This window comes from Mustela nivalis, assembly GCF_964662115.1.
Source record: "Mustela nivalis genome assembly, chromosome: 1".
In the NCBI taxonomy this organism is placed as follows: Eukaryota; Metazoa; Chordata; class Mammalia; order Carnivora; family Mustelidae; genus Mustela; species Mustela nivalis.
The window spans coordinates 64,546,134-64,563,879 of NC_139020.1; the positions used below are offsets into that span (position 1 = coordinate 64,546,134).

Sequence of the window (17,746 nt, forward strand, 5' to 3'; positions counted from 1 at the left end):
GGGGAGTGGGAGAGGGAGAAGCAGGCTTCCCACCAAGCAGGGAGCCCAATGCGGGGCTTGATCCCAGGACCCTGGGATCATGACCTGAGTGGAAGGCAGACGCTTAACCACTGAGCCACCCAGGTGTTCCCATGATGAGGCATCTTGATTGAAAGAATAACTTGGGGGCGCCTGGGTGGCTCAGTCAGTTAAACATCTGCCTTCAGCTCAGGTCATGGTCTCAGGGTCCTGGGATTAAGTCCTGCATCAGGCTCCCTGCTCAACGTGGAGTCTGCTTCTCCCTCTCCCTCTGTCCCTCCTCCCACTAATACACTCTCTCTTGCTCTCCCTCATGTTCTCTAATAAAAAAAATGAACTCTTTAAAAAAGAATAACCTAAAAAACAGTAATTGGCATAGAGCAGAGGTTTCTAAAACATTGCCCAAAATACACAGATGCCTGTTAGTAGCTGAAAACACGCAGAGAATTTCCACATGATAGGAGCTGTATTTTGTTTCCATTTACTAAGAAACTGAATTCTCAAATATGGATCCTCAAATTCCTTTCGCACAGTATATTCTCTTCCTTTACCCTGCCAACCATGACCAGGGACCCACAGCTCTGAACTGGGGATCCCCGGCATGGGCTGTTGGCAATCACAACAGTTCAGTTGGTATATGATTGTAATTAAGAGAATTTGGGGCAGAATGCTCAAGATCTGGCAGAAAAGAGAGAAAACAGCATGGGGAAAAATGATGGAAAACCAATATTATTTCTTTGCTAATTGAAAAAAAAAAAAACCAAAAACAGCTTTTACTTGTCCTTTCTGAGTTAAAGGTAAACCAGGCCAGCCCTAGGTAAACCTGTCCTGGTCTATAAAATGTATTTTCCTTTCCAATTCTCCTTCCCCACTTGGGAGGCGACCGCTGCCTTTCCTGGGAGCCCCATGCCCTTCCTCCCCTCCCTCGCCTTGTTCGGGAAGGACATTATTTACACTCATCGGCTGGCACTCATTCATGTTCAAGTTGAACAATTAAAGTGTCATATTGTAATGATGGATCGGGAGAGCCTGGGGCACAGAGCCACAGTGCTTGATGAAGAACGTCCACATCTACGTTATTTATGTGTCCGTTCACCCATGCAAACATAATATTAGTTCTGTATCCAAGTATCCACCTCTGAGTATTTCTGTATTCCAGTACCCACCTCCTATTACCTTCCTGAGATGATCCTCCCATGCCCCTGCCCCTCACCCCAGGAAGCTCAGCAGTACTGGCTGCTTTTCTCCCAAATCATTGCCATAGCCCCAGTCGGCGCCACGACCCCATCTTCCCCCCAAATCAAAGGCTTCCGAGCCCCGGCCTCCGCCCCTTCCTATCCTATACCCAACCAGGTGTGGCCTCTGGAGGCCAGCCCTGCTGCAGCTGGCATCGATGACCAGGAAAGGAGCAGGCAGAAGAGGATGAGGAGGATAAATGTATGATGTGGCCCAGGAAATGGGATGCAGACGCACCAGCCACAGGCCTGGACCCGGTTATACAAAGGGACTGCACACAGGAAGAGCAGGAGAAAGGGGCAGAAAGATAAAGAAGAGAGTGAGTGGGATGGGGGGAGGGTGTCAGTCCAATTTGTGTGTTTCTAAACCGCTGAGGATTAAGGATACTGAAACGAACATGTCTATGGGCCTCAAACAACAGAAAAAAAACAAGATGGGGCATCCACAGCTTTTTTTCATATTTTACTACAGAGGTATTTTCGATCTATGACTAGTTAATAGGTGATTTGTAAACTGCTAATTCATATCCTGCATGTACAAAATCATTTTACAAAAATACTTTAGAAAGTAGTAAATAACGTATGTCCTGCTGGGCGATTCCGGGGAGGCATATGTGGGCAGGGGACGCTCGCCACAGACCAGCAGCAGCGGTGGCCACTCCTCTGACACTGGCCTCCCGCGCCATTCGTGCCCAAGTTCACAGCATCTTGATTCTTTGCCTTTCTCCTCTCTTCTGGGGCCTTCTTCTCATCTGGGACCCAACTCTTCTCAGAGGACCATGCAGGATAAATGAGTAAACAGATAGACTTCGTACCTTTCTACCTCAGATGAGAACAATTCCAGTTCTCTGGACCACTCAGCAATCCTATTTCCTGTGGGCTTTTCTGATCCTGTCACGGATCACTTCAAACTTAAATTTCTTTCAGTCCAAGTTTTCAAGTAGACTTCATGGTATCCCTCAAGCAATCTTTGCAGACTCAGCCCTTCACGTATGTGTATTACAGTCTCTAATAACCCCCAGGAGCAAACCAACCAAGAAAGCTGTCTTCTTACAACTGTTCTATAGTCCCTGTTACTTGGAACTCTGCTAAGAAAATACAAAAAGGAAAAATTCAGCTCAGTCATTAGCTGTGACCAGTTCTTAATGTGTGCTACTAGGGAAAGTCTCTAGTCCAAAATTATTGCAATAAAATATCCAGTTCTTCCAAACGTCACCAGAAGATCCAGGGTCATGCACCAGACCAGAAATCCACTGTGATGTTGGTATACAAAGGATTATAATCCACAGAGAGTAATTTGTAAATACAACTAGTCAACCCATCTGTTCTCCAGACTCGTGATACCTGATGTAAGAGCTTCATCCTGAAGATAAAAAGAACAATGTAAATGGTAATGCAAGAATTTAACAGGTATTCCATTGCTTTTTGCCTTGCCCCCAAATTTGACAAAATCATCATTGTAAATTATTGCACCTACTGCGTTTCCTACTGCAAAAAGTTCATTTTCCCCATCTAAAGTAACGGACCCCAATGATAACCATGTGGTCATGTGTCAGATCCCATGTGAAGACCCTAGGGACCATTGCACCCAGTCTACAGGACAGAGGACACACAGGTAACACTGATGAACGCGATACGTGCCAGCCACTGCTAAGAGGCCCTCTGCTAAGCTTCAGGGTATCTAGGAATCCTCCCATGTTGTTGTCTGTAGGCAGGAGGGTACACAGCTTTCCTAAGAGTCTCTAACAAAGTTAGAATATATGCAGAGGACGATGAATGAAGCGGCACCTGACTTCATAAGGGAGTCTAGGGACGGGTGCACAGAAAGGATGTATGATCGAGGCTTAGAAGAGGAGAAAGGTGAGGGAAAGGACATGCAGGCAGGAACACCACCCTGTGCAAGGCGCAGAGACATGCAAAGTAGCAGGCTGCATTTCACGGAGCAGCAGCAATTGCATGGCTGAAGCCCCCGGGTGCCGGGAGTGGAGCAGGAGGTGAACTGAATTGGTCTCCAGGAATTCTGGATGAAAAGCAATACTTCCGGTTACAGTATCAATGTGGTTGGAGATCAGAAACACAGTGTTGAACTCAATAGGGTCAGAGAAAACTAATACAGTGTGATTCCACATACATAACACTGGAAAACATAAAAAACTAAACAATCTTTTGTAGAGGGATACACACCTATGGGAAAACAACAACAACAAAGAAACAGCAGAAGTAATTATCATTATCACAAGTATTTATCACAAAAATTCAGGAAAATATAACTTTTGGGGGTAAGAAGAGCAAATGGGATTGGGGAGGTTACATGGGTAACAAACACGTATTGGGTTGGGGGGGGTGGTCAGGCCTGGGTGGCTCAGTGGGTTAAACTTCTGCCTTCGGTTCAGGTCATGATCTCAGGGTCCTGGGATTGAGTCCTCCATTAGGCTCCCTGCTCAGCAGAGAGCCTGCTTCTCTTTCTCCCTTTGCCTGATGCTCTGCCTACTTGTACTCTCTATCTCTCTGACAAATAAATAAATAAATATATTTTTTAAAAATAAATAAATTGGATGGAGGACATTACGCTGCTCATTGCATCAAGAATCTTCACACTTTTCAAACAATTTTAATAATTATTATTTTTTTAATTTAAAAGAATTTTAAATTAATTTAATTAAATTGATTCAAAAGAATTAATTTTTTTAATTTAAAAGGTTTGTCCACCCCTATGGACAAACACTAGAAAGACACATGGAAAACGGAAGTTTTGTTAAAGTCACAGATTCTTTTTAATGTTGTTTTAAAATATAAACTCTAACAAAGCGCTATGATATTTTAATACAGTTTTAAAATGTAGATTCCAACAAAAAGGCTAAAAGCACTTTATAGTTTTAAAATTTAGAATTAAAAATCAGGGGTGCCTGGGTGGCTCAGTGGATTAAGCCTCTGCCTTCGGCCCAGGTCATGGTCTCGGGGTCCTGGGATCGAGCCCCGCATCAGGCTCTCTGCCGGGCAGGAAGTCTGCTTCTCCCTCTCTCTCTGCCTGCCTCTCTGCCTACTTGTGATCTCTTTCTCTCTCTCAAATAAATAAATAAAATTTAAAAATATATATAAAAAAAAAGAATTAAAAATCAGAACAAAGAACTGTAGATTCTTCAACTATTGTCCCAAAAAGAAATGGCTTATCTGCCAGGATTCTTCTGTGAAAGGGCCAATTCCTGGAGCATGAGAAGTACAGGATAAGCCTAGAACAGCTCATCACACAGGAGCACAGGGAAGGGAGCTCTCAAAACTAGTGTATTTGTCAAAGGATTGAGGAGTCAGCTCAAAAAAGATTCCACTCGCCAAAGATGAGACAAACCAGGCATTGAAAATCATATTAACTACATCCTGAAGGATGCTGGGAAGAGCAACTCATCATTTTGAAAACTGAAAAATCAGTACTGATTCTTCCCCTTCATTCTGCCTTTTCTTTGAAAACCATACGCTGGTGTAGTCATACAGGTGAAGAAGGGAAGTCCTTTTTTGCAGAAAAATCTATCTAATCAATGCAGAAGGCATGACAGAATATCAGAATTTTGCAATCCTAATTAAATAATAAGTTTATGCAATGAGCACCAATGGCTGCTAAGATCTTTGGGTGCCAATGGGGAACCTAGATAGGGCTGACAACACTTAAACCCAGAGATCAATGCTAGTATCACAAAGACCTGACCAGACATTCCGTCTTCCTGTGGTGATACAAGAGGAGCTAGCTACATGGCACCATTAGTGAAGTGTTCTTGGCCTGAAATAGTACTGAATTCCACTCAAGTCTCCAGGATCTAACTCGCAGTTTACAAGGGAATGTGGAAGTCAGAGGCACAAATGACGTTTGACTGCTGGGATGCCATTCACAAGATCCACAAGGAAGCAAATTCCATCTGACAAATGACCTGGTCTGTTCAACAAATAAAATGCAAGGGCAAAAAAGTAGGGGAGAGGTAATCTGCAGATTAAGAGATTTCAGAGAGATCATCCAAATGCACTATGTGGACCTTGTCTAGATCCTGATCTGAATGAACCAACCATTAAGGGGGAAAAAATTTTATGAGATAATCAGGGAAATCCAAACACTAACTGGATATTCAATGATCTTGAGGAAGTACTGTTAATCTTATTTTAGGTATGATAATGCTACAGTGGTTCTTTCTTTAAGACTTCTTACACTGAAGGATGTACACCAAAGTATTTACACATAAAATACTGTGATATTAGATTTGCTTTAAAAAATCTAGTGGGGGGGGGGCGCCTGGGTGGCTCAGTTGGTTGGGTGACTGCCTTCAGCTCAGGTCATGATCCCAGAGTCCCGGGATCGAGTCCCATGTCGGGCTCCCAGCTCCATGGGGAGTCTGCTTCTCCCTCTGACCTTCTCCCCTCTCATGCTCTCTCTCTCTCACTCTCTCTCTCAAATAAATAAATAAATAAACTTTAAAAAATAAATAAATAAATAAAAAATCTAGTGGGGGAGAAGAAGGTCAGAAAAGGAAGAGAGAACAAGGAAGAGAACAAGTATGTGGTATGCGAAGGTTCAATATACCATTCCCGCCACTTTTGTGTCTGTTCAAAATAACCTTAGTAAAAAAGCTTTGAACAAATACACGGACTCATCTGATCGAATTCAGCGAGTCCTTATCAACAAAAGACACTAACCAGGTGCCTGACAGGCATGTGATTGCAGGACTTACCGTTCTATATTCACCTCATTGCCTCTGTCTCTAGTGTGGAAGATCATGGTATATTTACCCACTTCAGGCATTGGCCGGATTATTTTCATTTTATGAAGCTCAACCCTAGAAGAATAGCAGAATTTTTTTTTTTTAAGTCTATCCTACTTATCTATCACCAGGCACTTAACAAAAATCACTTATAAAATTTACACATAAGCACACACACACGGTCACACAGAGTTTGATCACTCTGATTAAAAAAAAAAAAAAAAAGACTTCTTACAATTTTGGGCCTCAGGCAGTAAAGTCCATAAAGAATCACATTTAACATTTACTACTGGGATACAAAGGGGATGTGCCGATTTATAGTTTGTAATTTTCCAAAACACCTGAGAAAGTACTCATTCTAGTTTTTTTTAAAACATCATAACAAATAGGAGAATCCAGTCTCTCTGGATGCCTAATTTACTTAGTGTTTCCTTTTTTAGAAAAGAAAGTAATGACCATTTAGGGTCCCAGGTTTATAAGCCAACAAACGCAGGTATAAATCTAAAATTTGTTTTTTCAATCTGGGTAAGTCAGTTCATGACTCCGGGTCTCAACTGCTTCTCTGTAAAACAGCAATGGTGTGATAAGGGTGTTGTGACAGACCCAAATCAAACAGTCTCCATGGAACACGCTTTGCAAACAGTAATGTGATACAGAAGTGCAAAGAAGGCTGGTGCCTGTTGTCTGGGTGAGTAAATTAATGTTTAGTAAATAAATCTTAGCCAACTTTCAGTTCAAATCATTGGTGTTTATTCATAACATTAGTCAAGAACCACTCTGGAGGTCAGGATATTTTTCCCAAATGAAAGCAAAACTGGGGTCTCCCCTCTACCTTGCAGCTGAGGAGGATCAAGAAGATAGTGAAATTACATGAAATGTGCAAAAGTCTATTACGCATCCCATCTGGACAGTGAAGTGGTTGTGGGGAACATGGTGGATACTGTCTGTCTCTAGTCCTTTCTACTCTTGCCCTGAAACCCATCAGGTGCCCTCTGTCTACTTCATAAGCCAAGGCCATACAGGCTGCTGAAGGGCTGGGCCATAAAGTCCTGCTGCCCATCCCGAAGGCTATTCCTACAAAGCCTTTCGTGAGGGAAACCCATTCTCTCCCGTCAGAAACATTCCAGAGGTTCTCAGGCTAGTCATGGAAACAAGACCAACATGGAACCATGGTTTCTTTATACTAAAGCTATGAAAAGTTTCTGGCAGTCACACATCTATTAATTCAGAACCCCAGCTAAGAAATTTCCTTTCTAAGAGGCAACAGTAGGAGAAAGGGGGGTCTCCTAATAGCCCTAAAGGCCTTTCATTAGAAGTCTGAAGATACTAGCCTCAGGCTCTTGTATACTTAAGTTGGGAGCTAGGAATACCCATAACTATCTAATCACTACACCCACGACAAGGGGGTGGGTAAGCTAGGAGAAGAGGCCAGACATGTTCCCTTGAGCCCCCCAGGGCAGAAAGTAGTCCAAGAAAATCTGAGGGTGAGGCCAGCAGCTTGTCCAGGTGCATGGGGCTGGCTCAGGGCTAAGCACGAAAGGACATCTTGGCCTGCGCCTGGGGGTGCCACTCCTCACAAGCTGTTTGGCACTCTCTGCTCTAGAAATGGAGAACTGTGCCAGGATTCCCTAAGGTCTGGGGGAAAGCATGGCTTACAACGGCTCTCTGGCCATTTTCCTCAAATTACAGTTTGGCGGAATCTTGGACTCTGTCTCAGGAAGTCCAGAAACCTCCATCAACGTTTCTGGCCCCTAAACACTCCCAGGAACCAAAAACAAACGACCCTCCATCATTTCTGAACTGCCAGTGGCAAACAGCAATTTGGGCCAGGCTGCCCTCCCCTACCCCCACTTTATGCCCGATTCTGCGGCCTCATGGCCTCCCGGACCGGCACCTATAGGAATTCTCTGTAAACGTAGGTTTCTAGAGCCACCAGTGATAGCAGAGCCCCGTGAAGGGGACCTGCCCCTGTTGTTCACCTGAGTCTGAGGTCATCGTCTTCGCCTCCCCATCCCCAGTAGTTGTTAGAGAATCCATTCACCTTGAAAAATTGCTCTCTGCTGAGGGCAGTGACACCCCCAAAATATCCGCTGTAACGTAACCTGGAGCAGAAGAGAGGAGAAATAACGGTAACATTAGCACAAGGCCTTTTTGTTCTCCACACACTCTTCAGAAGTCTCTCGTGTCAGGGCTAGCATCCCAGGAACAGGCTAAAGACCACACATTTTCACCCATCCACGCCTTCTTGACCTCCACCCCCCAGCGTTCCTGGCCTTCCTGCCAGCCCTTCTTTCCTCTGCTCCCGTCTGCTCACTAAGCAAAGGGCTTCCCTCCTGTGACTGTGAATGTTTGTGTGCAGAGGTCTGCAGAGGTACCTGTAACCACGCACATCATCAGAGCTGAATGACAGATTTCATCTCATATGCCAAACCAGTAGGGAGTGATGGTGGTCAAGGGCACTGGGTCAGGAAGGATCCTGAGGCTGCCTCCAGGTTCAGCATGAATGAATGCCCTAATGAATATACTGGCTTTTCACTTTAACTTTTTTTGGCTGGGTGGGGTGGAGAGGAGACAGCTCCTACACACACTTTGTGTGCAAACTCCACTTCTGTGCATGCGAAATTCCATCTCCGAGTCCTGGAGAAGCCAACACACCTCAGCCATCTTGAGGTTTCTGGCTTGGGCTACAAGACTGAGGATACCACTTTTCAACAGAAATAGAGTGTATGGAACAGTAAGAGGAAGACAGTAGATTATGTTTTGGGTAAGCTGAATTTGAATTTGAGAGACCCCTGGTGCTTTTGCTAGTGGGCAAAAGGATATAGGATCCAAGTCCAAAAGAGAAGAGTGGCTACAGAAATGGCTTTGGAACTAAGATGTCCAGAGGTGGTGGGTGAAGCTATAGGAGCAAGAGAAATTGTCTAAAAACTACAAGTAGGTAAGAGGGGGAGAGGGCCAAGGGTAGAGTTGTGCAGAGACCAGTAAGAGAAAGGGGAGGGGAAGAGACCAGGAGTAACAGGGCAGAGCACCTCCCAGGCATACGGGTTTCTGACGGATGACTGGTGGACAAATGAGCAAACCTGAGCAAAAAGGCAACATGTGAATGTAACACTGTAACAATCCAGATGTTACAAGTGCCAAATGTAGGCACCAAATGTTAAGGTGCCAAATGTAGGCACCTTAGTAATGTGGCTGTTACCTAATAAAAAGATACAAACATATGGAGGATATCTAATTTGAATTAGCTTCAGTTCAAAGTGTGCCAGGACCAATTAAATATTTGTTTTCCCAGATAAGAAAAACCAAAAGGAAAGATCAATAAGCACAGAGACAGACACTTGCTATGGAACAGGTGTGAGTCTCAAAGTCTCATCTGTCGTTCGGCTGTTGGCTTCTGTGTTCTGAGTATAAATGGGGAGGGTCTGCTTAACCCACAATGGGAATAGATTTACTTGTAAACCCGCAACCTAAAATCCTAGAAAATGGTATCACAACTTAAAATAAGCAACAGGAATAAAGTGTTCAGAAGGCAGCTGTTACTGGCTAAGACATAGGCTGCTGTGACTTGTTGCCATGGCTGCCGGCCTCTGACTGGGAAAGTGTTCTTTTTTTTTTTTTTTTTTTTTTAAGATTTTATTTATTTATTTGAGGAGGGAGAGAGAGAGAGATAGCAAGAGAGAGCATGAGCAGGAAGGAGAGGGAGAAGCAGGCTCCCCACTGAGCAGGGAGCCCAATGCGGGGGATCATGACCTGAGCTGAAGGCCCACGTTTAGCGGACTGAGCCACCCTGGCGCCCCTGGGAAGGCATCCTCAACGCCCTGCAGACCAGCAGCTTCATCGGGACACTGAGGAACAGCACTGCCCAGACACGGTCTGACAGGCACCCACGATGGGTCACCAGGAGCAAACAACCATTACTGACCTGACTGTGATTGATTAAGTAACCACCAGCCACTGTGTGCAAGACAGTGAGCTAGACACAGGAACAGCGGGGCCCTGCCCTGAAAGAGCTTCCAGTCTAACACAAGACACGAGGGTCATCAGGGTCCTGAGGAAGGTGATGCCATGCAGCGGCAGGTGGGCCAGTGAGGGTTCAACGGGCAGGAACATGGGGAAACTCCTACGGCCAGAACGCCACAAGGATGAGTGAAGAGAGGGACGAACGCGGGCTGTCTGGGAGCACCCAGAGAGCCGTTAGCCACAGTGGGAGGCAAACAAGGACACCAGCCTGAAAGAAGGGTGAGGAACTCTCAGTTTCTCAACTGTTTCCTAAATGGCAAATATCTATGTGTTTGTCAATCTCTGCTTTTGGTTTTTCTTCTTATCGGGAAAAGCATAGCCACTTAACTGGCCCAGAAGTTTTATTTATTTTTAAAGGGCTATAAGGCCCAAAGGTGGGGAAAATATAGCCCTAAAATAACAGCAGCATCCTTGCACAAAGCAGTCAGGTACCAGTCAAATGTGTGGCAGGCTGGTCCAAGGCCTCATCAGTGATCCACAGTCAGTGAGATCAACAAGATTTACGTCTGGTCTCATCAGAGTCTGAGACAGTGGGGGCAGGTTCCTCTAAGTTCTTTCCTCTGTGTGTGGATGAAGTGAAAACTTTTCTTGCACTTCTCATCACACTCATGGGGTGGCCATTGCCAAGATTAAATCACGTGTTTCAAGCTCTGTGACCCAGTGGAACATAGTGGCCAAGAGAGCAGACATTTAGCTGCCTGTAACCCCACCTGCCCTCCGGCCTGCAACCAGAGGGATTTTGCCCCAAATAGCAAGGTAAGGAGTAGGGGAGGGGGGTAAGGGCAACTCCTCCATTACTTGGGCCACACAGGATGAGGTGGTTTACACGATACATACGATAAAGTAGAAAAACAGAAATGACAAACACCCGGGACAGGAGAAGTTCAAACAGAATCTAAGATTAATACAGGAAATATATTAGAACTCTGACCTACAAATAAGATTTTTTTTAGCTTCTAAAAGGCGGCCATGGCTTTGGTTCAGAGCTTCCTATGTCCAGATCAAAACAGAAGACATACTCAATCACCTGATTCATATTAAGAAAACCCTGCCAGTTATTCAAAGAACAGAAAGGCTTTCTGATATCTAGTTACAAAGGAAATGTCTGGCCAGTGACGGTAGCAAATCAAATACCAAGATTCACACAGAGGCTGTTTTTAGAGTGAGCAACATCTGATGAAACTGCTGACTGTGGCAACTAAAGTTTTACTCAAAATTAACTTCCCGCAGGAGACCCAAGAACTCAGCTTCTTGTGGTCCAGCTGCATTTAAAAAAAAAAAAAAAAATCTAGAATCCCAATAAAAATCCTTTAAACAATCCTGTGTATCTGCACTCCAAAAATAAACAACAACAAAAAAAATGCTGTGTGGTTGTAATTTCTTGACACAAATGTGTAGAAAGAACTGGGCCACAGGAAGTTATCTATGGAAGGTCCAAAGTACAGGTGTTCTGTGTTCTACACAGTGATGATCTTACTAATTTTTTGTAGACTGTTGACACGCTTCTGAAAGCACCAAGGTCCCCGATATAATAGGCTGCTTTCTTTCATGCACAAGTGGCTCAAGGAGACCAGAAAGGAAAATCTCCAGGGAAGAATCATGATAAAATTCCTCAAGGGAAAAACTCCTGCAATTCTCTTACAAGCATGGCATCTCCTCTCTCAGCTTCTCCCCTCTGCCTTGCTCTACCCGATACACTAAAGGCCAGCTGCACGGAGCTCCTTGCTCATTCTTCAGCTGGATCCAGGTATCAGAAGCCCCTCAGTCCCCTCCATTAGAAATTCAAATTCCTTAGCTGCCTGAACCAGGCCTGCCTAATCCAGCCCCTCCCTGCCCCCATCTTTGCCCCTCCTCCCTCTACCATCCCAGACATTCATGTTTGAGCACTCATAAATACCTGCATTTCCCCCAAAACCATGCCATGTGCTCTCTTTTCCAGGTCTTAGAACTCCGCTAGGAAGCTCCCATTGTCACACACAATGAAGGGGCCACATTCCCTGGGGAAGAGCTTTTAAACCCTCCTGTAGGTGTTTCTTTAAAGACCTTGCCATGCTCACCCACTGTAGCTTGTTCTAGGTATTTGTTTCTATCCCACAGTTCACACAGGGACTCGGTGTGAAGTCAGCACCTAAGGCAAAAATTACTTGCGATGTTACACTTAGAAATCTCTTAGAGTCCAAAGTGACCTACACAATTTGAGCAGCATGGAAACTCAGATTAAGTGCATTATCAAGGGATTTCGTGATTTCCATCTCTCGCTCCCTTTGCTCCCTCCTGGAGTAGACAATGGTGCAATCTCCTGGGTTGTAATTGCGTAACTCTCTCCCTGCCTCCTCCTCTCTCCCCATCATGACCAACTGTTTACAGCTAGAATGGCAGAAGTGCAAAACTGATGCATCTCCATGGCAGCTGGTGTCCCCCACACCAGTGCGCCATAGCGAGCTCTCTGAGGGCAGGCACCAGCCTTATTCAAACTGGTCTCATGCCCCCCAGCACAGTAAGCACCACAGACATGAGCACACTGGAATGGCAGGGCCTGGGGCAAGCAGATGGGGAAACATGCACACACATAAGCAAACATACAGTTTCATTCATGGGGAATTTTTTTGGTCATCGTTTCCTCTTGGTTGTGCTTGAATAGGAACTGGTATGAAGTAAGATAAAAAACAGCTAAGCCTCTGCTGGAAGACAGTGGGCAGAAGTAAAGACAGGAATGATCGGAGCTGCAGTGTCCAGGAGGCTCAGTTGGTTAAGCGTCTGCCTTCAGCTCAGGTCATGATCCCAGGGTCCTGGGATTGAATCCCACATGGGCTGCTTGCTCATCGGGGAGCCTGCTTCTCTCTCTCTCTGGCCTGCTGTTCCCCCTGCTTGTGCTCACTATCTGTCAAATAAATAAATAAATCTTGCCCCAAAAAAGAAGAAAAATGTGACCTAAGCAATTCTCACAATGGCTTTGAGAGTCAGAAACTTATCCTGGGAGTCCTGGCCCTTGAACAGACTAGTCTGTGGCCATGCCCCTCCCCGTTCTCCCTCAGAACCCTGGGAAGATGCCACAGTCTGAAAAAGAAACGTCACAGTCTCGCAACAGAGGCCTAAAAGTTGACATAAGGGGCACACTCTTGTCGCCTCCTGGGAGGGCAAGTCAGGGACAGCCACACAAGTACCTTGAGTGCGACTTAGCGTGGACTTGCTGGCAGAAGTTCCATGACGGGAGTGCTGTGGGTGGGGCTGGCTGTCATTTGCAATGCTTGGATAGCTTTCCCTCTCCTGTTCTTTCCCTGCTGTCTTTCATCCTCTGCCAAGACCCTTGTGATTCCTGTTCTGAACTTAAGTGATGGGTCATGGGTCATTTTTCCTATTCCTCGTTTTCCTGCAACAGTCCGGACGCGATGTCCCACACAGCCCTGATGACAACAGAGCGAGCTTCTTGGCCCGAGTAAGCCATGGGCAGCGCCGCCTTCCTGCTTACCTGTACCCTGTGCTGTTCCTGCCAACCACCAGATGCTTGGGCTGCTCCTCACATTTATAGAGGTTCAAGTCGTTCTCGGGCACTAGGTCCACATCGTGGAATATAAAGCAGTCCCAATTTTCATCCTTGAGAGCTTCTAGATAGCCCACGTTCAAGAGTTTGGCTCGATTAAACTTTTTACTTCCAGCCTACAGATGCAGAAATTAAAACTTGGAAAGCGGAAGAGATTAAGGTTTCACACTGTGCCCCTCTCCAGCTCTGCGGCAGGAGCTGGAATTATTTTTCCCAAGTAAAGATCTGATGCAGTAACAATAAAGGCCATTTGTTTCTTTTTTTTTTTTTTTTTCATTTTGTCATATATGCTTATATCCCCAAAGTGACAAACATGCCTTAAAGTGGAGAATTGTTGTTGAATGGGTACGTAGTTTCAGTTTTGCAATGTGAGAAATGTTTACAGGGTTACATGATAATGTGAATATACTTCACACGACTCAACTAATATATTGAAAAATAGTTAAGATGCACTTTTAGTGACTGTGAACCGGGGTGAGATCCTGACAGGGCTGAAGACATAGGATCTCACCATTCTCCCAGCCCACTGACCTTGCTCTGAAGCCCCTCACTAAAATCATCTGATCAGGGGGGAAAAAAAAAGTTAAGATACTAAATTTTATGTATATTTCATAATTTTAAAAAAGGTCATGTTTTAAACTACAAATAAAAATAACTCAAAAAAAAATTTTAAAACATTCATTTATTTATTCCACATAAAAGTATAAACCTTTTTTATATATGTCATGCCAATTAGTATCACTGCTTTACTAACTTCCAGCTGATCCCAATCGTACATAACAAATTTACACTAACAAGAGAAGTTGCTTACCAGAAAAAACCAAGAAATCCAGACCTATAAACAGAGGTTAGTATTTCTAAGCTACTTAGAAATTTCCTGGAATCACTGTAAGAGAAGCCTGTTTTATTCCTTAATTGCAGAAGATTATCCTCAGGGCACCTGGGTGGCTCAGTCAGTTGTGTCAGTCCCTTGATTTTGGCCCCGGTCATGATGTCAAGATCCTGGGATCAAGCCCCACGTGGAGCCCTGCCCTGAGCCTGCTTGACCCTGTCCCTTTACTTCCCACCCCCCAGCTTGCTCTCCCTCTCTCTCTCTCTTTCTCAAATAAATAAATAAAATCTTAAAAAAAAAAAAAGGCAATCCTCATAGTGACCTCATAAAAGGGATTCATCACTGGGTAAGAAGAGAATACAATTCAAACAGCAATATGAACAAAGCTATAGCATGAAGAAGATTTTACAGGATTAATTTTCTTTTCTTTTTTTTTTAAAGATTTTTTTATTTATTTGACAGACAGAGATCACAGTAGGCAGAGAGGAGGAAGCAGGTTCCCCGCTGAGCAGAGAGCCCCATGCGGGGCTCGATCCCAGGACCCTGAGATCATGACCTGAGCGGAAGGCAGAGGCTTTAACCCACTGAGCCACCCAGGCGCCCCTACAGGATTAATTTTCTCATGGCTGTGTGGATCATAACCCTTAAGAATAAATTCCACTTTAAAAAACGGTTTATCATAAAGAAAATCCAGGCATTTCTCAAAAGTGACTAAAGTATTTTCCTGAAAAGAGTAACACCAAGCAGACATATTTTTCTAGTCACAAATATACTGTACATTGGGGGTTGCTGTCCTGAGTAGGACCTGAGAATGAACAACAGTGTTAAAAAGAAAAATAATTATGGGGCGCCTGGGTGGCTCAGTCAGTTAAATGTCCAATTATTGGCTTCAGCTCAGGTCACGATCTCAGGGTCCTGAGACTGAGTTGGACTTCAGGCTCCGTGTTCAACAAGGGGTCTGCTGGAGATTCTCTCTTCCTCCTCCCCCTCTCTATCTACCTCCTATGAGTGAGCTTGCTCTCCTCTCTCAACAAACAGACAAATAAATAAATAAAATCTTTTTTAAAAATTATAATCCACTAATAGTAAAATTTTGTTTCAAATCCTAAAAAATGGTCATAGTATATATGCACATTGATTTCAAGAGCCCCCATTTACTTTAAAGTATATATTGCAAAATTATATCCTCTGACTTTGGTCAAAGGTTTCCTAAAACAAATACAACCAGCTATGAAACATTAAATATGTAGTGAATGATTTTGCTTACACTTTTGGCATTTATGAGGTTTTAAAGGGAATTATTTGAATGGTGTGGGACAATCTGGGAAAGCTAGAAATGGGTATTTAAGTTGATGCCTCTTATTTCAATAAACATTAATACCAAATACAGGCATCTTCATTGGCCTCTCTACTTAGAGCTAAATTCTTCAAAAACAGCCTAGCTTATCACTTACTGTGCTCCTACTGAATCATGCTTCTGGAAGCCAAATAAGGGAGTCAAGAAAGTGAAAACTAAACATATCTGTTATATATAATAAGAGTTATAGGCAGAAAGATGGAGACAGTTATAGAACCCCATGGCTGTTAACACAGTAACCTGTGAGATCCTCTGCCTAGATTCCCACTGATTAGCCATGCTCAATAATGAAAAATAATTCCAATATCTCATCATGTAGTATATAGCAAAGGCAGGAGGAAATATAAGGCAAATCTCCAGGGAAAATCTTCGGGCAGTCATTGGCCAACATAGAAGGGCTCACACACAAAAACAAAATGAGACAAAACAAAACTAAACAAAACAGACTTCCTCCAGAGGTTCATTTAAGAAGCAGTAAAATTTCCCAGCATTTAGTCTGATTATTCCACACTCGGAGACAAGAATTTCCCTTACACCTTTCATGGATAAGTGAGGTAGGAGACCTGTTCTTTGATGAGTTTGTCGCTCCTTTTACCCAAGAGACACAAATGGCCAAGTTCCTCAGTCTCACCCCAGAGAGAGAAGGATGTGGGGGGGAGAGCTGACCAGACCACTCACCTGGTGGATGACATAGACACCATAGTCCAGCTGCTGTCTCTGCAGGAAGGGGTGAAGGTGTTCGAGCAGGTACATCAGGTGTTTCTCTCTGTTCCGGTGAGGAATGAGGATGGCAACCCGCTGTAAGGCCTTACATTCCTCAGGGTGATGCCGGCCTCTGTGCACTTGGGGATTTTTTGCCGCCACTTCCTCCAGAGTGAGGTCTGGTTTGAAAACGAGCTTGTTTGGGCCCTCTGCAGTAGAAACACAACACAGGAAATAACCGTGGCTATCTCATCAAGGGCTGATAGAGGTAACATGAGCACTTACATAATGCACTTAGAACACTATCTGGCCACACCGTGAGGACCAGAGGAGTGCTGGCTTTTATTATTATTACTTTAAAGGCTCGTTCGGTCATGAACTGTAACCAGAGTCATGTGACCCAGGTTCCCAGCTGCAAAAGGAAGTAAATGACACATAAGAGCATTCTCTTGCAGCTGGGTAACCGACTCTGGGTCTGCGACTCATGTGTGAGGGGGAGATAGCATTCTGTCCCCACGGCTCTGGTAAAGAGCAGAGGTCAGGGCTAGACTATGTAACTTCAAATTGCTCAAATCCTTGTTTCCTTCTCAAAATTCCAAAGGAGGGTAAAGTCCCTTACACATCAGGAGCACTCCATGGGATCAAGCTCATGGGCAAGGCCATTCTCCCACTCTGTCCCTGAGCTCCAGGAAGCTATCCTAGCTCACTGAAGGTAAAACCACAAAAGCAAACAGCAACCAGCCTCACGCCTCACCCAACAGCAGCATGTAGACACAACACCCTAACTCTCCCCGGGCCATGGTAACAGATGCCCCCAATACCGCATTTGCCCACTGAGTCTGGACACAACCTGAGTGGATGAAAGTGCATGGTAACCAACCTCGTGCAAAGCTTTACAGATTAGGCCAAAGCCACCAGCCCTCATCCTCAATCTGAATAAAGAGCAAATACTGACTGGTGAGAGAGGAGGCAGAACTCCGGTCAGAGAACTCAGCCCGGCATTTTTGAAACTCCATATACACCACTCAGGCTCTAACATCTCAGGCTCTAGATGCTGGCATGTTGTGCACTCCTCTCTGGAGCAAGGCAGTCACTGGCCCTCCCAATGTGTGAGCCCCCATGCCTTGTTCCGTGGGACGACCCCTGCCTGGCCATGGCTGCTTAGACGAGGCGCCAGGGTCCCTGAAGCAGTTCAAAGGCTCAGCCCAGCAGCACCAAGGGCAAATAACTGCTTCCAGCTGCCTAGAGAGACTAACTGTCCCGTAAGGAAGAGCCTTTCCTGAAGGTGTGAGGCGCAGA

The 17,746-nt window shown here is 44.7% G+C and overlaps 1 protein-coding gene across 4 annotated transcripts in view; it reads right to left on the reverse strand.

Moving 5' to 3' along the window:
• Nucleotides 1-1,688: 1,688 nt before the first annotated feature.
• B4GALT4 (beta-1,4-galactosyltransferase 4) overlaps nucleotides 1,689-17,746 on the reverse strand; it is a 29,348-nt gene continuing 13,290 nt past the window's right edge. For 3 of the 4 annotated variants that reach the window (XM_082711510.1, XM_082711511.1, XM_082711512.1), the window contains 5 exons: nucleotides 16,424-16,656; nucleotides 13,485-13,672; nucleotides 7,975-8,097; nucleotides 5,966-6,070; nucleotides 1,692-2,616 (listed from right to left, as the gene is read on the reverse strand). In XM_082711510.1, coding sequence (XP_082567636.1) covers nucleotides 2,484-2,616; nucleotides 5,966-6,070; nucleotides 7,975-8,097; nucleotides 13,485-13,672; nucleotides 16,424-16,656 — 782 coding nt within the window. In that variant the 3' untranslated portion in view covers nucleotides 1,692-2,483. Of the gene's footprint in view, nucleotides 2,617-5,965; nucleotides 6,071-7,974; nucleotides 8,098-13,484; nucleotides 13,673-16,423; nucleotides 16,657-17,746 lie in introns of all 4 variants that reach the window. The other variant, XM_082711509.1, reaches the window with a different exon arrangement.